Here is an 18,536-nt window from a genome sequence, read left to right as displayed (position 1 = left end):
CCAGAGATGCCAAATAACATATGAGAAAGGTTATTCTTTTTAATATTTCTACCCATCTGGAAACAGAAATTGGGAGGAGCATTGGCGAACCATTCAAGCTGTTGATTGCTTCTCTGAATCAGACCCAAAATCTCATGTTTTCAAAGTTTACCAACCACCCTTCCCAAACTGTTATTTTAACCAATCCAAAACTAAAAGCAAATGTGATTTTCAACATCAGATCTGAATCACCTCTATGCTCACATTTTGGGAAGTTAAAAATTGGATGTACTTCCAGATGAAAATGTTGCTGCTCAGTCATATTTTCCTTACAATTGTCATGAGCTAAAATATCAAATCCACTAAAAAATGTTGGGCATATAAAATATCCTGATTTAAATCACATAGCTCAAATCTGCCATTTGTTTTAAATTAAACAGCTCAAAATTAAACAGCTCAAAAGAACAAGATTTTCAGTTAATGAGACCTCTCAGTGCTCAGCAAAGTAACTTCCACATGTGTATTACTTTAATTGTATTAGTACAGGTGCTGGCTTTAAAAAAAAAAAATTTGCATGGTCTTCATTAATTGATAATGTGCACAATTTTCTCTGTAATTAGTGTAAAGGGCATTTATGGAATTACAAAACAACTTTACCACAAAGACAAATAAAAAGATTTCTAGGATGACCCCAATATTTTTATAAACTCTGTTTGGGGTGCTATATTCCCCTTGTTTAACATCTGTTAATATCCCTTTTTCTGTTCTACTTGTTTTCAAGAAAATACTTCCAAAACAGCTCAGTATCAACTTACAATATTTCTGCAAATAGATGGCATTAGATTAAAAAGAATACCAAATATATCCTAATAATATGCTCTGTTGTTTCTGTCTCAATAAATATCATCATTTGTTGTTAAGCTGCTGCCCTTCCTGCACCTTTTCAACATATGGAAGGTTGAGACAATGACCCAAAATGCCCTGAAGAATTAGCACAGAAATAAGAAAATGGAATTATTGTGTGGGGTTTTGTGTTTGTGGACTGTGGGTTTTTATTTTTAATTTGCTTTTTAGAAGAATATTGAAGATGAGAGTATGGATGTGTAAATATTTGAGTTTCTAAATAATAATAAAAAATACTGTCATGAGCTAACAGTACTAGAAACTATAAGGAAAAGTAATTATCACTATATCACATATAGGTTCTATAATTTTCTTAATTAGAAGAATTCAAAGCTTCTGAATCTACCTAATCCTGAAAAGTTTGCGTAGGTGAAAGTACCACCAATACCAGCATTTCTTTGATGAATTTGTATTTGCATATTCATTTTCTCTTAATAGAAAAACCTCTATGCTTCTCAGTCCCCCTAGATTCTTTTAGTGCCAAGCAAATTTTGTTAAATTTCATGATCACTTTTACTTATAAAAATTTATATCAATATTAAAAACACCTTAGTGTGGGCAAAGACAGGACAAAGACATGGTCGCATTCCTTTATACCAAGTTTTAATACTGATGAAACATCAGTCTAGTACAACTGAATTAACAGCAAAGTCAAGCTATATAAATTGCTTTGTACCTTCTAAAATTATTCTTTTTATTGATTAATCAAAGTCGCTCAAATCCCTTAACATCTTGAGGCATCCAAAGCCTCATGTGTTTATTCTTTAGTAAAGTATGTGCAACATTTACATTATAAACATTTAAAATAACAAGAGTGATTTATCAGTTCTATAGAGCAATTGCTTACCGTGTGGTCCTGTGTACTAATGATGTCTGCAAGCGTTAAGTTATGTTGGGAATGATTTCTTCTATGACGATTTACCAAAAAAAAAAAAAAAAAAAAAAATTCAAGGATTTAAATTCAGAGTGGATTCAAATACATGCAGGTAAAGGTGGACCAACAAATTTAATTACCGGGCCACACAGCATGCATTGGATGGAGTTTTGGACACGTGGTTTCTTTCAGTACCACATTTCTGTGGAAAGGGGTGTTCCTCTGAGCCCTGTGTATTTGAAGTGTACAGCTACTAGGCTCTAAAAATCTCTGGAATAAACGTGTTTCTTTGTGATGTCACATTGGCAAATTTACCTAAAAATCAACCAACTGATAATAGCCATTTTAAATTATGACTTTTCCATCAGGAATCTCAAAAATTGCTTAACCGGTTAGGTGCTCTTAAACCCACTTTACAGAAATGGGAAAGATGCTAATTAAAACCTCAAGGCCACAAAGCAAGTCAATCAAGAAACTAGAAAGAAATTGGGAACAAGCACATAATAGATCCAGTACATTTAAACTGCTTTCAAGGCTATTTCTAAAATCTCCATGACTGGAAGGCTACAGCAATACTGGACGCTGCTTCTACAATTGTTCCCGTGTTGAGTCTGTGTTTCTCCAGTTCCCTCTTTTCTAGGAGGAAGCCAGTATAACCATCTGTGACTTAAGTCTGGGAAATTATTGCATTATACCAGAAATTACTACAACTAAATAAAAGTTTCATCACAAATCAAGCATTTGGCAGAGCTCAATAACATTTTACTTCCTTACAAATCTGCAGCAAAGAACACGTCACCCAAAAGCATGTCCATGTCTATCTGTGTGTGTGTGTATATATATATGCATATGTAAAACTTTTACTGTTTAAATTCAATGTCAATCAATAATAATATAATTTGGAGTTGGGATCCTGTAAAATTCAGTGATTATCTCCTCTTTTAACTGAAGCTGAAAAGCAAACAACAAAATATAGTCTCAACTAGTTTCCACTGTATTCATCATAATGCATTCTCTTTTTCCCTATTAAAACAGAGTTAACCAAAAGTCATAATGTATTCTGTTTATATTCAAGTGTCTGAATATAGAAAATGTTCTTAATTAATCCAGAGGGCCACGCTCAAAAAACAGTTAAACATATTATGATCCCATATTTTTTCTCCACACATTGCTTTCATGTTTATTTGTAAGCAGTAACATTTTTAAGCCTTGAAATCTATATCCTAGATATTGCTCTACTCTCCTAGTCAGAGCTAATGAGCTTAATGAATTACCAGTTCTAAATTTAATACAAACATTTCAAAGAAAGAGATAAAACATTCCTCACAATTCAAAAGTTTCTCTGACCTATTTATGAAGAATATCACTTAACAATTTCATTAAGGGTGAGTAACAGCTGGTGACATGGCTGTGTCCTAAAGTGTTTTTCTCTCTTAATATTCTGCATCTTAAGCAATCGAGCTTTCATAAGAAATACTTTAGTTAGTGGCAGTCCCTCCTTTGGGGAGAAAAAAAATGTCAGACCACATTTTCTGTATTTTGCAATCTTGTTTTCAGGAGTGTCATGTTCCTGTTTTATTAGCATGTAGGGTAAACAAGAATGATTTGCTGATGCTATTGAGAGAACTTCTAAGATTACAGTCATTCTATTTAGATTTTGGATGGAACTTAATATTAATGCAGGCAGAGACATGTATATAAATTCAAAATAAATTAATTCCATTTATCTTTTTCTTTATCTTTACTGTTCAACAACTCTGAAGGTTCTACAGTGCTCAAGACATATAACTAAACTATTCAGGTCTAGATCATAGAAAGTCTTTCTCACCCAGATCCCCCATTCTAATTATTCCTTGATATACAACAGAGCATATTGCCCAGCGATGCTTTCTAAAATATATTCTTCACTCATCCAAATTAAATAACAAGACACACCACCACTCCAAAGCATCTATTTTAACATTCAGCTGCTCTCTCCAGGAATCACACGTGTCTGTTGGGGGCCCTGTGTGCAACTTTGTGAAGTGTACAGCACCGATCAGAGCTTTCGGTCGGGTCTTTGGTTCAGCGATCAGAGCATTAGCAAAAGAAATGCTCACATCTGATAGATTCTTTTTCGCATGTATCAGAAGCACTAAATCCATCCACTACCAGATGAAGAAAGGGGATAGTAAAAAGTACTGGGTTTGTAATACTAGCAAATTATCAGTGGTAGTGTAATAAAAAGACAATAGTAAGATTGCCAGGAAACATGAGAGGAGAAAAAAAAATTAAATTCCAGTTATGGATCATATTATGTGCTTTAAAAACCTCTTCGCTGTATGCAAAGCAGAAATGTTAAGGAAAACTGCATGTGTACAAGGAGAAAGAATAGACATCTTGCCTAATTATTTAACACAATACTTTTTCTAAAAAGGTTACATGCTTCTCTTATAGGGCAAAAATAAAAGAAATAACATTACTTTGTAGCCCAGCAATGAGCAATCTCAATCAAGAAAGTCCTGAAGCTCCACAGTCTGAATATAGTTACAGAAATACAACCAAAATCCACAGATATGTAAGCCAAGATCAAGCTCTTCTGGAAAAAAAAACCCAAATGTTTGGCTTACAAATGGAATTAATGGAAAGTTCAACAAAGTTCTCGCTCATTTCTACCAGCCTTTTGGTTTAGAAAAAGAACTTTAAAAAAAAAAAATCAAAACAGCTTGAAAAAACTCAGCAACAACAGAGGCAATATATTCTTTAAGACTGATTTTATAAAATTCCAACAGGCCTTATACAAATTTGGTCTTAAATATATTTTGCAAATACTGCTGAACAACTTAGTTATACCACTTCCTTTATGATACGTTTGGTTCAATGTTAAAATGTTCTTCGCAGAACCTGGGTGACAGTAGTCGATATATTCACGTTTCAATGCACTCACAGTTTCCAGTGGTGTACCAAAATATTCAAAAAGGGAAGTGTAGGCTCAATTATTTTAATTCTTTCATTCAGTTTTTAATAGATAGACCATAAAGTAGATGTTTTGAGATTTTTTTTTTTCTCTATAGCTCTTTTGATTACCCTAATAAACTGAAGAAAAACCTAAATAATATCTGTCACAAGTCCTCTACCTCACCTCCCAGGGTATGATGAAAGGCAGAGATTTACAGGAGAAGTTCGTGAGATCCCTTTTTGGGAAAGGCAGCTTATCAGCAGTTTTCTGATTTGACGAACATTCTTCAGTCAGCAACAATGTCACCTGCAGCATTAAAAATCCACTCTGTGAGCGCTTGCAAGTCTGTGGGCAAGTCTGGTTTTGTTAAATTCAGCCTCAGCAGCCCCCCCTTCCCTTAGCTAAAGGGTATCCATCTCCTACCAGAGTTATTTCAGCATCTAAGCACTAATCCGTCATCATCCTTTCTACAAAGGCAAAGCCTCCATTACGTATGCCTGGTATCCCGGCGTGAAGGCACAACCATCTGACAACTGCTGTTTTAACACCGATGAAGTAAATTGCAATAACCTGATGTTTAATTTAATTTCTTTCTGTGTTCCCATTTGTTCTTTAAATTCTCCCTCTTTTTGTGGGAATTCATCACGACTAGCTCATTGCTACTCTTTTCAAATAGCATGGCGTTGGTTTAGAAAGAGACTTGGAGGACTGATTTGGATTTTATTTCCCATTACAAGCATATTTCTGGCCTAATTCATCTAGTCAACGAGAAGCAACATACTTCTTTTTTATTTCAACTAAACCTAACAAAACCAACTAGCATTTCTCAAAAGGCCCAGACAGGCTGCTCTAGTGCAAAGTAGAGGCAATTCATTATTTCCTGAAACATCATTCCGAATTCACTTGTATCCCTAAATAATTAAGATAATTCTAAGACATCTCTAAGTGGTTTCCAAAATTATCAAATAAGCTATTCACCACATGTTATTTACCCACAAAAGTCACCTACAAGTAACCTGGGAAAACCACAGTTTGTTCAAACAAGCAGCACCTGGTGCAGCAGAGCTCTGCTTTGGATGAGAAACCCTGGGATGACATCTACCTGCCGTTTTCTCCATCAATCACTGTACTGCTCCATCAAGGAGGAAGTTCTCATGGAGGTTTTGTTAGATTTCTACCAAAAAACTGTCACACTGTTCATGCCTTGACCTTTCTTTTTGGGGGTCTAACTACTGATTTGTTTCATCCTACCCAAGTTGCAATCGTGTCCGTGGAGATTGCTTTATAAACAGCCCAAAAAAGAGAGAAAGCCCCTACTGTTGAACCCCTACTACTGCATGTTGCTCTGCTCTGGACCTGATCCAGCAAAGCACTCTGCAACGGGCTTAAGTGTTTTTCTGGATCAGGGCCAGAACACTCCATTCTTTATAGGATCGAACTTACCGGTGGCAGCTTGAAAGTTTGCAATAAAAGTACAAACCAGTCACAAACTTTTGTGAAAACCATTCCCTCAACAGAGAAGGAGGGGTGATACCTGATTTAGTGATGCCTGTGGTCATTTTGTTCCCCGTCACTCCCATAATGCAGTGACAACTTATAATTGCTTAGATAGAGAAACTTAAGAAATACTACAATGCATTTCTGTTAATGGCCCCATCCCTTGAAAGACACCAAGGCAATGGCAAGAGAAAGGAAAATCCCATAATGTTTTACTCGCTGTCATGCTCAAAGTGATTTTTTTGTTTTAAAGTCTTGGGCAGTATGGCAAGTCCATCATTATCTACAGAAATTATTTTTGAAACAGCTCTGCTGTGATATGGTGTCTCTTCTGCTGCGAAAGGCACCGAGAAAATCCCACAGGGCTCCCCACTCAGAGATGCTCCTTTGTCATCTCAACAGAGAAGGGGTTTTGGTCCATCCTCGAGAGATGGACGCTGTCAAGCAACAGCAGGAGCAATCCCCTTCCCCTCCCGACCCGCTGCTGCGGATGCTCTCTGTGCATTAAAGCTGTGCAATAGCTCAGCCCAAGACCCCGTTCGGTCCTGGGGAAATCTCCCCGTGTCCCAGCGGGCTCCTGGCCCGTGGTTGTGGGTGCTCCTGGCTTGCTCTGAAGCCCTCCCAACACCATCCTCAGGAGGGTTACATTACAGCCACATGTTTTGGGTTTTTTTCCTCCTTGCTTGTCCCAAATAGATTTCTTCAGAAGAAAAGGTAATGGAGACTACAAGGCAGTATAACATGACATTAGTTCTCTCTGCCTTTTTTTTTTTTTCCTAAGGCTTGCAGGGAAGGAGATGCGTGAAGTGCAGTTTCAGTCCTGTCCCCATCAGCCCTGCTTTGCTTCTCACCCTCTGTCCCCATCCCCAGGCCCCCAAAAACTCATTATTAGACAGGTGACCAAATGCTTTGCTCGGGAATAGGAACTTGCATGGATGGAGCTTTTGTGCTCTGGCTACAGACCAGATAATCTCTCTATGCATCATTTAATAAGAAAACCACTTCACAGTCCTTACAGGCTTGAGTTTGTTACATATGACATACTCTCAGCAGAATCTGCAGACTGAAGTCAGAGGAGGGGGGGGGGAAAGAAAGCAGGATTGTGTTGCATTCCCCCTGCATGTCTCCCTTTGAGCACACTGCCCTCTACCCTCAGTTCAGATCTCCAGAGCCTGTGAAAATAATGATAATGGTTTTGCTTCCCTTGACCTCTTGCTCCCTTATAAATCAGAATCCTATAGACCTTTCCCACAGCGCGAGGGTCCTCCTTCGTATTCGAGCCTGTGAAGGTATGTATTTTATATCAAGGCAATTTAATCACGTGGGCATGCTCCCTGACTTCAGAACTTGCTGTAGACAAGCGCCGCGGCGCTTTTACTGAGGGAGTGTCTCGGTTTATTCAGCTACTTCATTCATGAAATAAAAGCCAAATAATTATTCAGAGCCTAGTTTAAATTTCAGCCAGCGTCAAGATGAACTGATTCTCTGTGACCAGAAAATAGATAATTCTAAAAAGTCTCACAAAGTCTAAATAGTAAATAAATAAATAAGAGTTTGATTACAAAGCATGGCCTGTTTGAAACTATGCCACCTTCTTCCCCAAAATTGTTGGAGGGGTGATCCAAATTTGCATCATTGCCCAGTTTGGGCTAATATTTTAACTCCAAGAGTAAACCTACAGCAGGCACTAGGTACTTTTCTCCATGAATTGCTTGCTGTTTCCCAGGAGCAGATTTTCCCTAGAGTGGGAGCCCCTTTGTTCCTCTCTAGATACTCAAATGGACTTTGAAATTTGTCCAATTGATCCTTGCTTTGAGGGAGTCCCAGCTGATGTAGTTGGCTTCATTTTTAGCCTTTTCAGGAGTAGGAGACCTGCCAAAACCATATGTAGAAGAGGAGACAGCTACAAAAGGTTCTTACCACCCATATGAGTTCAAGAAATCTTAAGGCTGCTCTAAATTTTACTCTGGGTCGCTCAGATTCGCATACCTGGGGATCAAACTATCACGAAGGGAACAACAGCTGTGTTGCCTGTAATCCTTAGGATTTCCAACTGGAAATCAAACTGGAACCTGGTCTCAAAGCTTCAACATGCTTTAATTGCATTAAATATAATACTCATTGATTCAAGAAAAGAACATTTAAAGGGAGACTTCATATATATTTGTACTAGCCTTTTCTGCTACAGCCTGTAATATGTAACAAAATACAGCAACGTGCACACTGTGACAGTATTCAGCTAGCCATACATAACAAGATATATTATAAAATAAAATATATTGGTGCTTCCTATTCTGATTTTTCTATTCATCGTGCAGTTGTTACTTTTGGTTCACCATGATATTAGAATATATTAATCTTAACTACTGCACTTGCTTTGGTGAAATTACAGATGAGCAGTGCACCAATGATTGAAGAAACACGGAATAAAAAACAGCAGGAAAAAAATGCAATAGACATCAGTATTTCACTGTTCTTTGCCTCTGACATCTACATCTGCAAAAATGTGTTCTTTGATGTTATGTCTATAAAAGGTAAAAATCAAAGTTAATACAGACAGAGATTAATGATAGATTATCTTTTCCTGTCCCCTTTGGATCTTAGAAAAATAAAGACAATAAATGTGAGAACTCAGCTACAGTAGCAAACTGTGTCAGCAACTCCGACCTGAAATTACACCCTAGAATAATATTCTCGGGGAAAGGGGCAAGCAAAAAAACCATTAAAACTTAGTAAGCAAATGTGCAAAAAAAAAATCCCAAAGAATTGCCTTTACAAAATCACATCCAGCACATACACTACAATCAAAATGCACTCAAAAGCTCGGTTTCTCCTGAAAGGACCATCTTAACAGAAAGAGTGTAATTAACATTGATGTCACACTCCTGCAAGTCATCAGTTACTGTATACCATATAAATACCCTTGTCTAAAATATTATTAATATTCCTAGACAAATGCTTAGTCCTCTCTAGTGGACTCTATGTTAGCGCATTTCTTTATCCTGCCTCCCTCATTCTTTCTTTCAGATTTAAACAAGCCAAAAACTCACCTTATGCTACTGCAGAAGCAATTTTTATTTTTGAAGGTTAATCCAACTCAGCAGGATTTAGGGATGGCACTTTTGCTTGGTCGTAGGCATGTTGGCTCAGGCCAGACAGCTGTTTGGACATTCTCCACTGGGAATCTTGCCCTCAACACCCACAGTTGATGCACATACATGGTCTACTGGCTGCCTACTTCCATGCCCATCTGTTCAGATGGCATGGTGCCCACTCACAAGTTCGCTGGATCCTTGCCCTTAGTGTGTAGATGCCAGGCAATGATGGGCTTAGATGGGCAGCCTGCAAAATACTGAAAGTGATCATTTTTTTCCTGTAGGAAGTCCTTCCTCTGCGATAGCACTGAAGCATGGACACCACATGCTACCCTACACTTAATAACACCTGTGGACATATATGTGCCAGAAATACAAAAGGGAGGGGGGAGAACGTACTGGCAGGAAAAAAAAAAAAAAAGAGGAACAATACAAAAAAATTGCAAGGATCCTTGCGTAAGAATATGCTCTACATTGTCAATGGCAGTGGAGGGATACCTGGGCTAAGTTGAAACAAACTGGCTCAAGCATCAGAGCAGCATCGCCATGGCCACACGCACCGCTGCACAGCCTACTTTATACTGCTTCCCAGGCTAGCGTGCTTCTGATACCCAACTTAGCTTAAAACTACCTTGGGCACTGCACAGCACTCAGTGGCCATAGTGTATAAAAAGGCAGATCATGATGAAACCAGTGTAAACCAAAGCCAGACGCGTCCAAAATTGTTTACGTTCAATGCGCATCCCATATAGATCGTACTACAGAAAATATTCCGTGGTAAACAACGGCACCAGTAAAGGTAGATAGTCAAAAAAGTCATTTTAACAAAGAGCCATTTTAATTTGTGTCATTTCCTTTTGAAATAATAACTGAGAAAACCTTACTTGGTAACAAGGGATTCTTTTTATAAAAATTAGTAGAGAAGAAAAGCTTCTCTTTTTTTTTTTCTTTTTTTTTTTTTGACTCCAAAAGCCAACCTTATTGCAGATAGTTTAGGACAAAGCAGCAATGGTAAAACTAAAATATCATTTTCTTCCCAAATATAGTTTGATTAACAGCAAATCAACACATCATAGTAATTTTATTACTTAAAATATAAGGTACATAAAAATTAATGTTTTTGTTAACTATTCCAAAAGAATATATTTTATTAACTGAAATTATTTGAACAACTTTATATGTGCATATAAATCCCATGGTATTTTTACAGACCATTCATAGTTCTTTAGCTATCCTTCATGCACTGTATGGGAGTCATTAGAAAAGTTGCATACTATAGTTCCTGCTCTTTGATTAGATGACTGGAACTTTACAAGAAGGAAGGAGAGGAAAATCAGAGATCTCTGTAGTAGAGAATATTTCCAATGGAGCCTTCCAGGACTCCTCCTTCCTGCCAACACTCTGGCGAACAAACTATCACACTTACAAACACTCATGGAAAATTAATAAAATGAGTTGCAAATACCCATGAAGCATATTCACAAAACTATTCTAACAAGCGTTTTTCTCTTCTTTCTTCCTTCCCCTTGCCGAGCGCACCCCAATACTGCTCAAACGACTACGGACACTTGCTAGCAGGCTGAAAAGAGACATAAAAGCTACGGCATGGCTGGATCCGCAGCCTGGCTTGGGGCTCTCATCTAGGCAGCAGTGGAAGCCTGTGCTTGAAGGCACATTTAAGCTGTGTCTAACTTAGTGTTTACTCTGGGGTGACTGGATTTGAGCACGCTGTCCCTACCCTAGAGAATTGTTTGCTGCGCAGAGACATCATTCTTGTCTTTGAGCATGCTCCGCCGAATCAGTCATGTGTGACTACTTGATCTGTTTTGGTCTGGACATATTGTTAAATCATTGTGTCCAAGTTTCACAGGAGCAGTGCCGAAAAAGTCCTGGCTCCAGAATGAAATTAGATTTATAAGGAACACAAGCCAAAAAAAGTCGCTATGGACATCCAGTGACAAAAATCAAAGAATCTGAATAAAAACAATTTTGCTCTGACTTCCAGGCTTAGTTCAGCTTCTTTAACCTGAAGGAAAAAAACCACTAAGACTACCTGCTTTCTAACTTTTTAGGTTGCCGATTCCAGGCAGCGCAGAGGTAAAACATTGGCTTTTACAATGGAAAGTCCTTTGGTTTGGTCGGTACAGGAATTTTCACAAAGTACATTTTTAATGTGAGTGGAAGGAATATCTTCTAACACAGGTCACGGCTGACAACCCCATAGCTAAATCTTATTTAAAACTATTCAGAGACCAAAATTAGAGACTGTAATACAGAACCACTTGGATACCTGTCAGACTGATAATATCTAGATGGCCATCTAACTTGCCACCTGCTCTCCCTTCCCTTTGCACTAATAACCTGAGTAAGCTTGTGCATGCTTTTTTTCCCAGCCCTGTTGGCTCATATTAGTCTCTCATATCATCGCGACATGTAATCTCTTAAAAAGAAAAAAAAAAAATCAGTATTACTTATTAGCATTGTTCTGAGGACCAAAGTACATACACAGCAGAACGAAGCAAAGTTTTCAAACAGATTTTCCCAGGTGCCATTATAAACACTAACATGAAAGAAATAGAGTAATCAAGATAATAACTGATCTACTTCAAGTAGCTTTTTAAGCAAATGGCTGATTTTGCAAAGGTCAATTAGCAGGATGACTCTTTCTTATTCTATTTGACTTCGCAATATTCAGCTAGGAAAAGAATGAAAATATTTAAAAGCTCAACTTTTCTTCACTCTTCCTTTGAGATTTCTCAGTTTTATATTTAATCATAACCTTGCAGCAAACCAGGTAGGACAGCAGTGATTGCTAATACTGTTACCCAGCTCTGGGATTCTCCACTTGCAACTTGCCTTCATTTCACACAAAACTAATACCCTAACACTATTACCAAACCCTGCTGACGCAGTAGAAGTACTATAATGCAAAGGTTAGGGTTTGTTTGAGTTTTTTTTAAATACCAAAATTAGTTCTTCAAATTTGTATCAGGCTTCAAGGGTTCTTGATTTGATTCTTTGTCACACAGGTTAAAAAGAAAAACCATCACCCGTTTGTATCTTGGCAAAATAAGAACTATAATCGCAAACCGCTATTGTCCACATTGCTCAAGTATTATTTCATTATTTGCCCTTCGCAGGCAAAGAAACATTTCTAATAACGTAACACTCCCTTTTGTGCTCACTCCACAAATTTGTCCATGTGCTGAAGACAACACATAGGAGAGGAAAGTGTGGATTTCTGATTCAAGCACACTGAATCTCCTGGTTTTACTCTTGTGGCATTACACTGACAGCAAACCATATAACGTTAATACAGCAGATAAAGAAAAGAAGAAATGGAATTATCCTGTTTGAAACTTCTGAAGCGTCTAGACAGACTGGAAGTTGCCCCTGATTTCATTTTCCTCATTCTGCTTTGAGAGAGAAGTCACCTACCTTACGTATAATAGAAAACCCTCAACAAAGCAGGAATTATCCACTGCCATCCAAAATGGGGGTAGTGTATAAAGGCAGTACTTACTCTGGGTGCACTGCCAGAAGTCATTGACCTTATTTAAAAAAAAAAAAAAAAAAAAAAAAAAAAAAAAAAAAGGAAAGAGAGGAAAAAAAGGCACCTCAAGAAAACAAGTGACCCAAATGTTATTAGAAGCTTTGGTGGTACACGAAAATAGAACTTTGACTGTATATGTCAGCACATATATCCCATGCTGTACATACATATATACCATGCTGTCAGCAAAGTCACAAATACACATCACATAATGGAGGGGAAGAAGTCTTTGATTTATCACTTATGTGCTGGGTTTCTTCCTCTTTCATCCTCAGTCCAACGAAGGCTTTCAAATAGCACCAGCCGCTGTATCTCTTTGCTTCCCCACCCCTTGACATGGATGAGCAATCAAGATGGCACTGTTTATAGAAATGTTTATATAAATATTTTATCCAAACTACACTGGACTTAGCCTAGGAAATTTCTGTTTGATATCTCCCTGGAAAGGTTCCATTTCTTATTCAAAGACATGAAAAAATGATGAATTTACCAATTCTCTTGGTAGTTTCCCCACTAGCCTTTGCAAAATGTACTGTAACTCATTTTATTTTGGGGGGCTTCCAACTTCCAGACGTTTCATCTTGTATTGCCTTTTTCTGCTACATTAAAGAATCATTTGGTGCCCAGTGTTGTCCCTTAATGTAGGTAAGTACGAAATCAATTGCCTTTCAATTTCTTTCGGATAATTTAAACATGCTGAGGCCTGTAGGTCCTTCATCGGCAAGACAATTTTCCTAACCTCCAATACTCTTTTTTTGCCTCTTACTTGCATAATCTTCATTATTTTATTATCACTATTCTAGTTTCCTTTTCATCAGTGCTGCTGACAGACACGAACGTTTACTGTCTCTCTTCTTCATTATCACACACGAGGGTCAGATCAAACTTTTTGACACCAAAACACCCGTAAGGAGCTACATTTTGCAGTAAAGTCTCAGAATGCAATTCCTAGTTCTGGGAACAGCATGGCCTGTGTTTCCCATATATATATGTATTTGGATAAATTAAAATGCACTTTTAGCCATTAAGCAATCCAGATCACTCTCCACAAGTGCCTTTACCCAGACCTATTTGCCAGTCCATCAATCTTTGCTTTATTTTAAAATGTTATTAGAACTGTTCTATTTACTTCCATATCATGGATAAAAAGAGTGATTAGTGTCAAGCTTAGTACTAGTCCCTGGAGAACAACTTTAAAAATTCACCCATTTGATGATGATTCCCCAGGGACTACTTTCCGAAACGTGTAAATTAATCAGTTCTTAATCCATTTAACATGTGCTTCACTGATACAGCATATAGCTAATATTTAATCAGAATGTCATGTACTATTAAGCCAAGTGACTTACAAACTTTCACCACACTTCACAAATATGGCTACCTTTTTCAATGAGATTTGCATCAAAAAATAATGCTGTTTTATTGGGGTTTTGGAGGGGTTTATTCAGCTATGATGATTGACATCAATGCTATTCCTAACTACTTCATTTTTTTAATTAAACCCTGCAACAATTTTTCCACTAGTTGACCCAATACTCTGTTAGGTTAATCTGCCTATAAAATTTTTAATGTTATCCATTTTCCTTTTTTGAGTATTGGCATAATGATTGCCCTTTATGAAACTTTTGTAATTTCCATGACAATGCAATATTTATTTTTGATTGAAATCAACAGGCATGGACCACGTCAGAAAATCCTGTAGGGCTCTAGCATGACATGTATTTAAGTTTCTTAAAATTTTGTAAAATATTGCAAATTTTTCTAAAATTAGCATCACTGGTAGATGCCACTCAACATAGTTTTGGTCATTAATAGCATGGAAAGTTCATCATCAGTTTCTTGTGAGCAAATTGTGCATGATTAAAAAAAACAAAAAACAAACAAAAAACAACAAAAAAAACCCCAAACCAAAACAACAAAAAAAACCCCACAAACCCCACAGATATTTATTGACTGTTCCTGGTTGTCCTGCATCGCTATTAATAGCTGCATCATCCTAAAAGTGTGCCTGTAACAGCACAGCATTAAGCTCTTAATATTAGAGATAAAACAAGGTTCTTGAAATTATTCCTGTGCACGGAGTTCAGAACCTAAAGAATTTGGAAAACTCCAGGACAGAGTAAAAGCATCAGTTTGGTCCAGCATTGCAGTGCTTGCAGGATCCCCCTCAGTGATACAATAGCTGGGGGGAAGTTTGTTACAGGGAAGATTTTGTACACTCTTTAGTATTTGGCTGCTTTTCACTGTGTAAAGGGCCTGTCTATCTCTGAAACGGGTGCCATTACAAAAACCAGTCAATTAGTCAATATATCTCAGTTTGTCACTACCTAGATTCAGTGACTATAGATTTATAGAATGGTGAATGCGCAGCACATTGTCTAACAAAAAGAACAAAACTGCCTGGAATCTACAATTTCCGCATGCTAAAATAATGAAGTTGATTTTGCGGCGCATTGCATTTTATACAATCATCTCTTTATGTGTAAGCAAAGTCACCAAATCAAAAATGGGATAATTTGTCCCATTCATACAGGTGCAGATACAATCAGAAAGGCAGAGGCAAGCTGGCATACTGCATCATGCTGATTTTTAAAATATCTGCTTATACCCTCTTGCAGGTTTAAGCACGTGTGCGTGTGTGTTGAAGTAGAACACAATGGAAGACAAATCCACCCAAATTATAATTCCTTCAGTAATTTATTACACATTGCTATAGAAACTAATTTGCAAACTATTTCGTATGTGGCTGTAGAAGTATCAAAATTTAAACTATGCTCTGAATAAACATCTTAAAATGTTCCGATGTCAGTATACAAAGGGCCATTCCCTTCCCAGCTCAAATATCCAAAATGCTGTAAATGGAGGCTGATCTAAAAAAAAAAATCCTACTTCAGATCTGAAGATCATCAGATCTATTACACAAACACATTCAGGCACAGATATAGCAGTTGTTGTAAATGTTCAGAAAAATTAGCATACAGGCACATGTAACTCTAATAGGTGCTTAAGTATAACCAGTGGGAAGTGGAAATGGTTGTTTGGGTATATACTACTGTGAAAATTCAGCTATTTATGGTGCAAACGCACACAGAAGTGTGCAATAGTGAATTTTTTTCTCTAAACTTTATTCTTTTAATAATTACTGAAAGATTAAGAGGTAGTCAAATGGCGTAGATGGACTTTTTTCTTAAAATTGCTTGCATATGCTTTGTAAGTGATATTTTTCTGAGCCTAACACCCTCTGTTTTGTAGGTCATACGGATGTCTACAGACTGTGTGGATACTGAAGGCGCTTGTCCTTTAGCCTTCTGCCTCACCACATGATTGAGCATCCATATACCTTACAACCATACACCCTGTCGAGTGTTATTCTCTTACATATCACAATTTACCTCGCTTTCTCCACTCAAACATGCAACCAAGCTGAGCAACAAGCTGCTTCAGCTGCCATGTCATTTCAGTTTTTACACATCTTCTCTTTTTATGTGTGCTCTACATCTCCGTGATGTCTCATCTCCCCGTTCCACTGCCATAGGCTACAAGTCAGGAACAAAGCTCAGGCTCAATGTCAAACAGAGTGAAAATGGGAAAATATCATAGAAGAGAAAATTAATGGGCACAAACACAGCTCTAAAACTTCCATCCTTGTGGGCTTTGCAACTTTCCCTCATTTCTTGGCAAAATCTGAAGTAGGAGAGAGGAATGGTATTTCTGTAGAAAATGCTTTAAAGACGTATTTAGCTAAGGAAAATACAAGTCCAGAAATTGAAGGCGGAAGAGTTAGGCTTGCATACTAAGAAATAAATAATCCCATGAAGTGTGCAATCAGCCTCCTTTTATCTGAAGAATTAACTTTTTTCCACTCTCCACAGTTTTCCTGCTTTCCCCCTTTCCTTGCCTGACCACTGTGGCTTGTGGAGGTTCTCATTTCCAAAAACGCCTCAGCAATTGATAATCCAGAGTCCAAGACACAGAAATGGACTCCGAGGCTGAAATCACAGCTTCTCTGCCTGAACCAAGGTCTCTCTCTCATTTCAAACAGGGAAATCTCTCTCTTGTCACGTCTTTAGAACAAAAATGTTACCTTTCATCTTTCCTTATTGTTTTTTTAACATTTTTGTTTTTCCAAGGAAATTATGATGTTTGCAAGCTACATTTGAAAAAAAAAAAAATACAATTAAAAACCCCCAAACCAATACTTTAAAAATGGTTGATCCTACCCACACTGACGTGGCCAGCAAATACACGGGTTTCCTCATATGTCATGAGTCATTCAGTTACTACGAAATCTAAATCATGGCCTAAGACTTCTTTAGAAATAGGGATTGTATATTTCTGTAAAAAAGTAGAGGTCCCAGAGAACACTATTCTAAAAGGGAAAGGGGATACTTTGGTTTTATTCTCAAACTATAGAATTACCTTGCTCTAGAAAATATAATCTTGTTCAGAACCCTGTCTCTCTCATCCCCAAAGGAGTTTATTTTTCAAAAAATAACACTCCTCCTCATTTTGTAGATCCCCAAAAAGCAAACACAAGAGCAAATACTAATATGAGAAATATGAACATTGGTATTTTATTTGGATCCAGATACTTGATTTATCAACTAAATTATTTATTCAGGAGGTAACACCATACTTTATGTGGCCCTGTTTCTTATAGTATGTAAACCTTACCTGAACATAATATATGTAAGCTTAATAAACTCTTTTACTTTTAAATGTCAGTACTCCATCTTTTCACTATCTGAAGCATATAATTTATATTTTTGAACTAACATGCTATAACTGAGCTTAATACTTTTTTTTTTTTTTTAACATCTTTCAGATGAGCAAACCAGAGTTGAAAAATAAAATACCTCTTTTTTGGGGATGCGTGCATTCACGATGCATTTTCAGTCTGTTTATTAAGTAATCATATCTGGGTACAAGTGTCAACACAATTTACGTTTTGAATAATGTGAAGCAGATAACCTCAATTAACAAGTAATTAGAGTCATTTTCCTATTAAGCAGTTTCCCTAATTGTTTTTGAAACCTGGAACTAAAATTGTAATAAATAATAAGCGGCCAAAACATGTCCCTGCATTAGCTTAATCCAGGCTCTTCCACTGCAGCCTGGGAAAAACGCAGCAGAAATAAGAGCTGAATCCCCATGTGATATTGAGAAAAGAGGGAAATGTTTTGTAACTGCAGACCTCTGCATAGTTTACTCTTCTCTGTTGTCATTTTGTGTTTTTTTTTTTTTTCCCTCAACATGATCTTCTTTCCTTTCCCTCTCTCTTTTCACCCCCATAATTTCTTATATTAACATTTAACGTGTGAAGTATTTGACTTAATCATTGCTGTGGATTGACTAGAGCTTATCAGGGAAAAGCCATCCCACAGTGAACAAGTAGGGTATCATCTCTGTTGAACTACAGTTTATAGTAAATTAATTTGATACCTTATGTTCTACCTTGCCAGCACACTATACCTCTGTTGATGTAAAATAATAAATATGACCTGGTTTTCCCAAATAGAACAATTTGTGGGTTTGCTGCTGGTCACAAAAAAAAAAGTCCTTCCCTCGGATACCAGTCTTTAAATAGATACATGTCACACATCAAGTACAATAAATGAGCTAGAAGAACATAAAGATTTCACATGTATTTCTCTGCTTACACTACATGACCTCATGGAAAACACTTATGTTGCACTC

General features: G+C 37.2%; 1 protein-coding gene across 2 annotated transcripts in view; it reads right to left on the bottom strand.

The window, feature by feature from the left end:
* Positions 1 to 18,536, bottom strand: part of ARHGAP15 (Rho GTPase activating protein 15) — a 337,681-nt gene that overhangs the window by 280,360 nt on the left and 38,785 nt on the right. For both annotated transcript variants that reach the window (XM_010575190.1, XM_010575189.1), the window contains exon 4: positions 1,730 to 1,804. In XM_010575190.1, the coding sequence (XP_010573492.1) occupies positions 1,730 to 1,804 (75 nt within the window). The remainder of the gene's footprint in view (positions 1 to 1,729; positions 1,805 to 18,536) is intronic.

Source organism: Haliaeetus leucocephalus, unplaced genomic scaffold (genome assembly GCF_000737465.1).
Source record: "Haliaeetus leucocephalus isolate CR32 unplaced genomic scaffold, Haliaeetus_leucocephalus-4.0 Scaffold451, whole genome shotgun sequence".
NCBI lineage: Eukaryota > Metazoa > Chordata > Aves > Accipitriformes > Accipitridae > Haliaeetus > Haliaeetus leucocephalus.
Note: the sequence above shows the minus strand (reverse complement) of the source record. Positions and strands in the feature narration are given on the sequence as shown.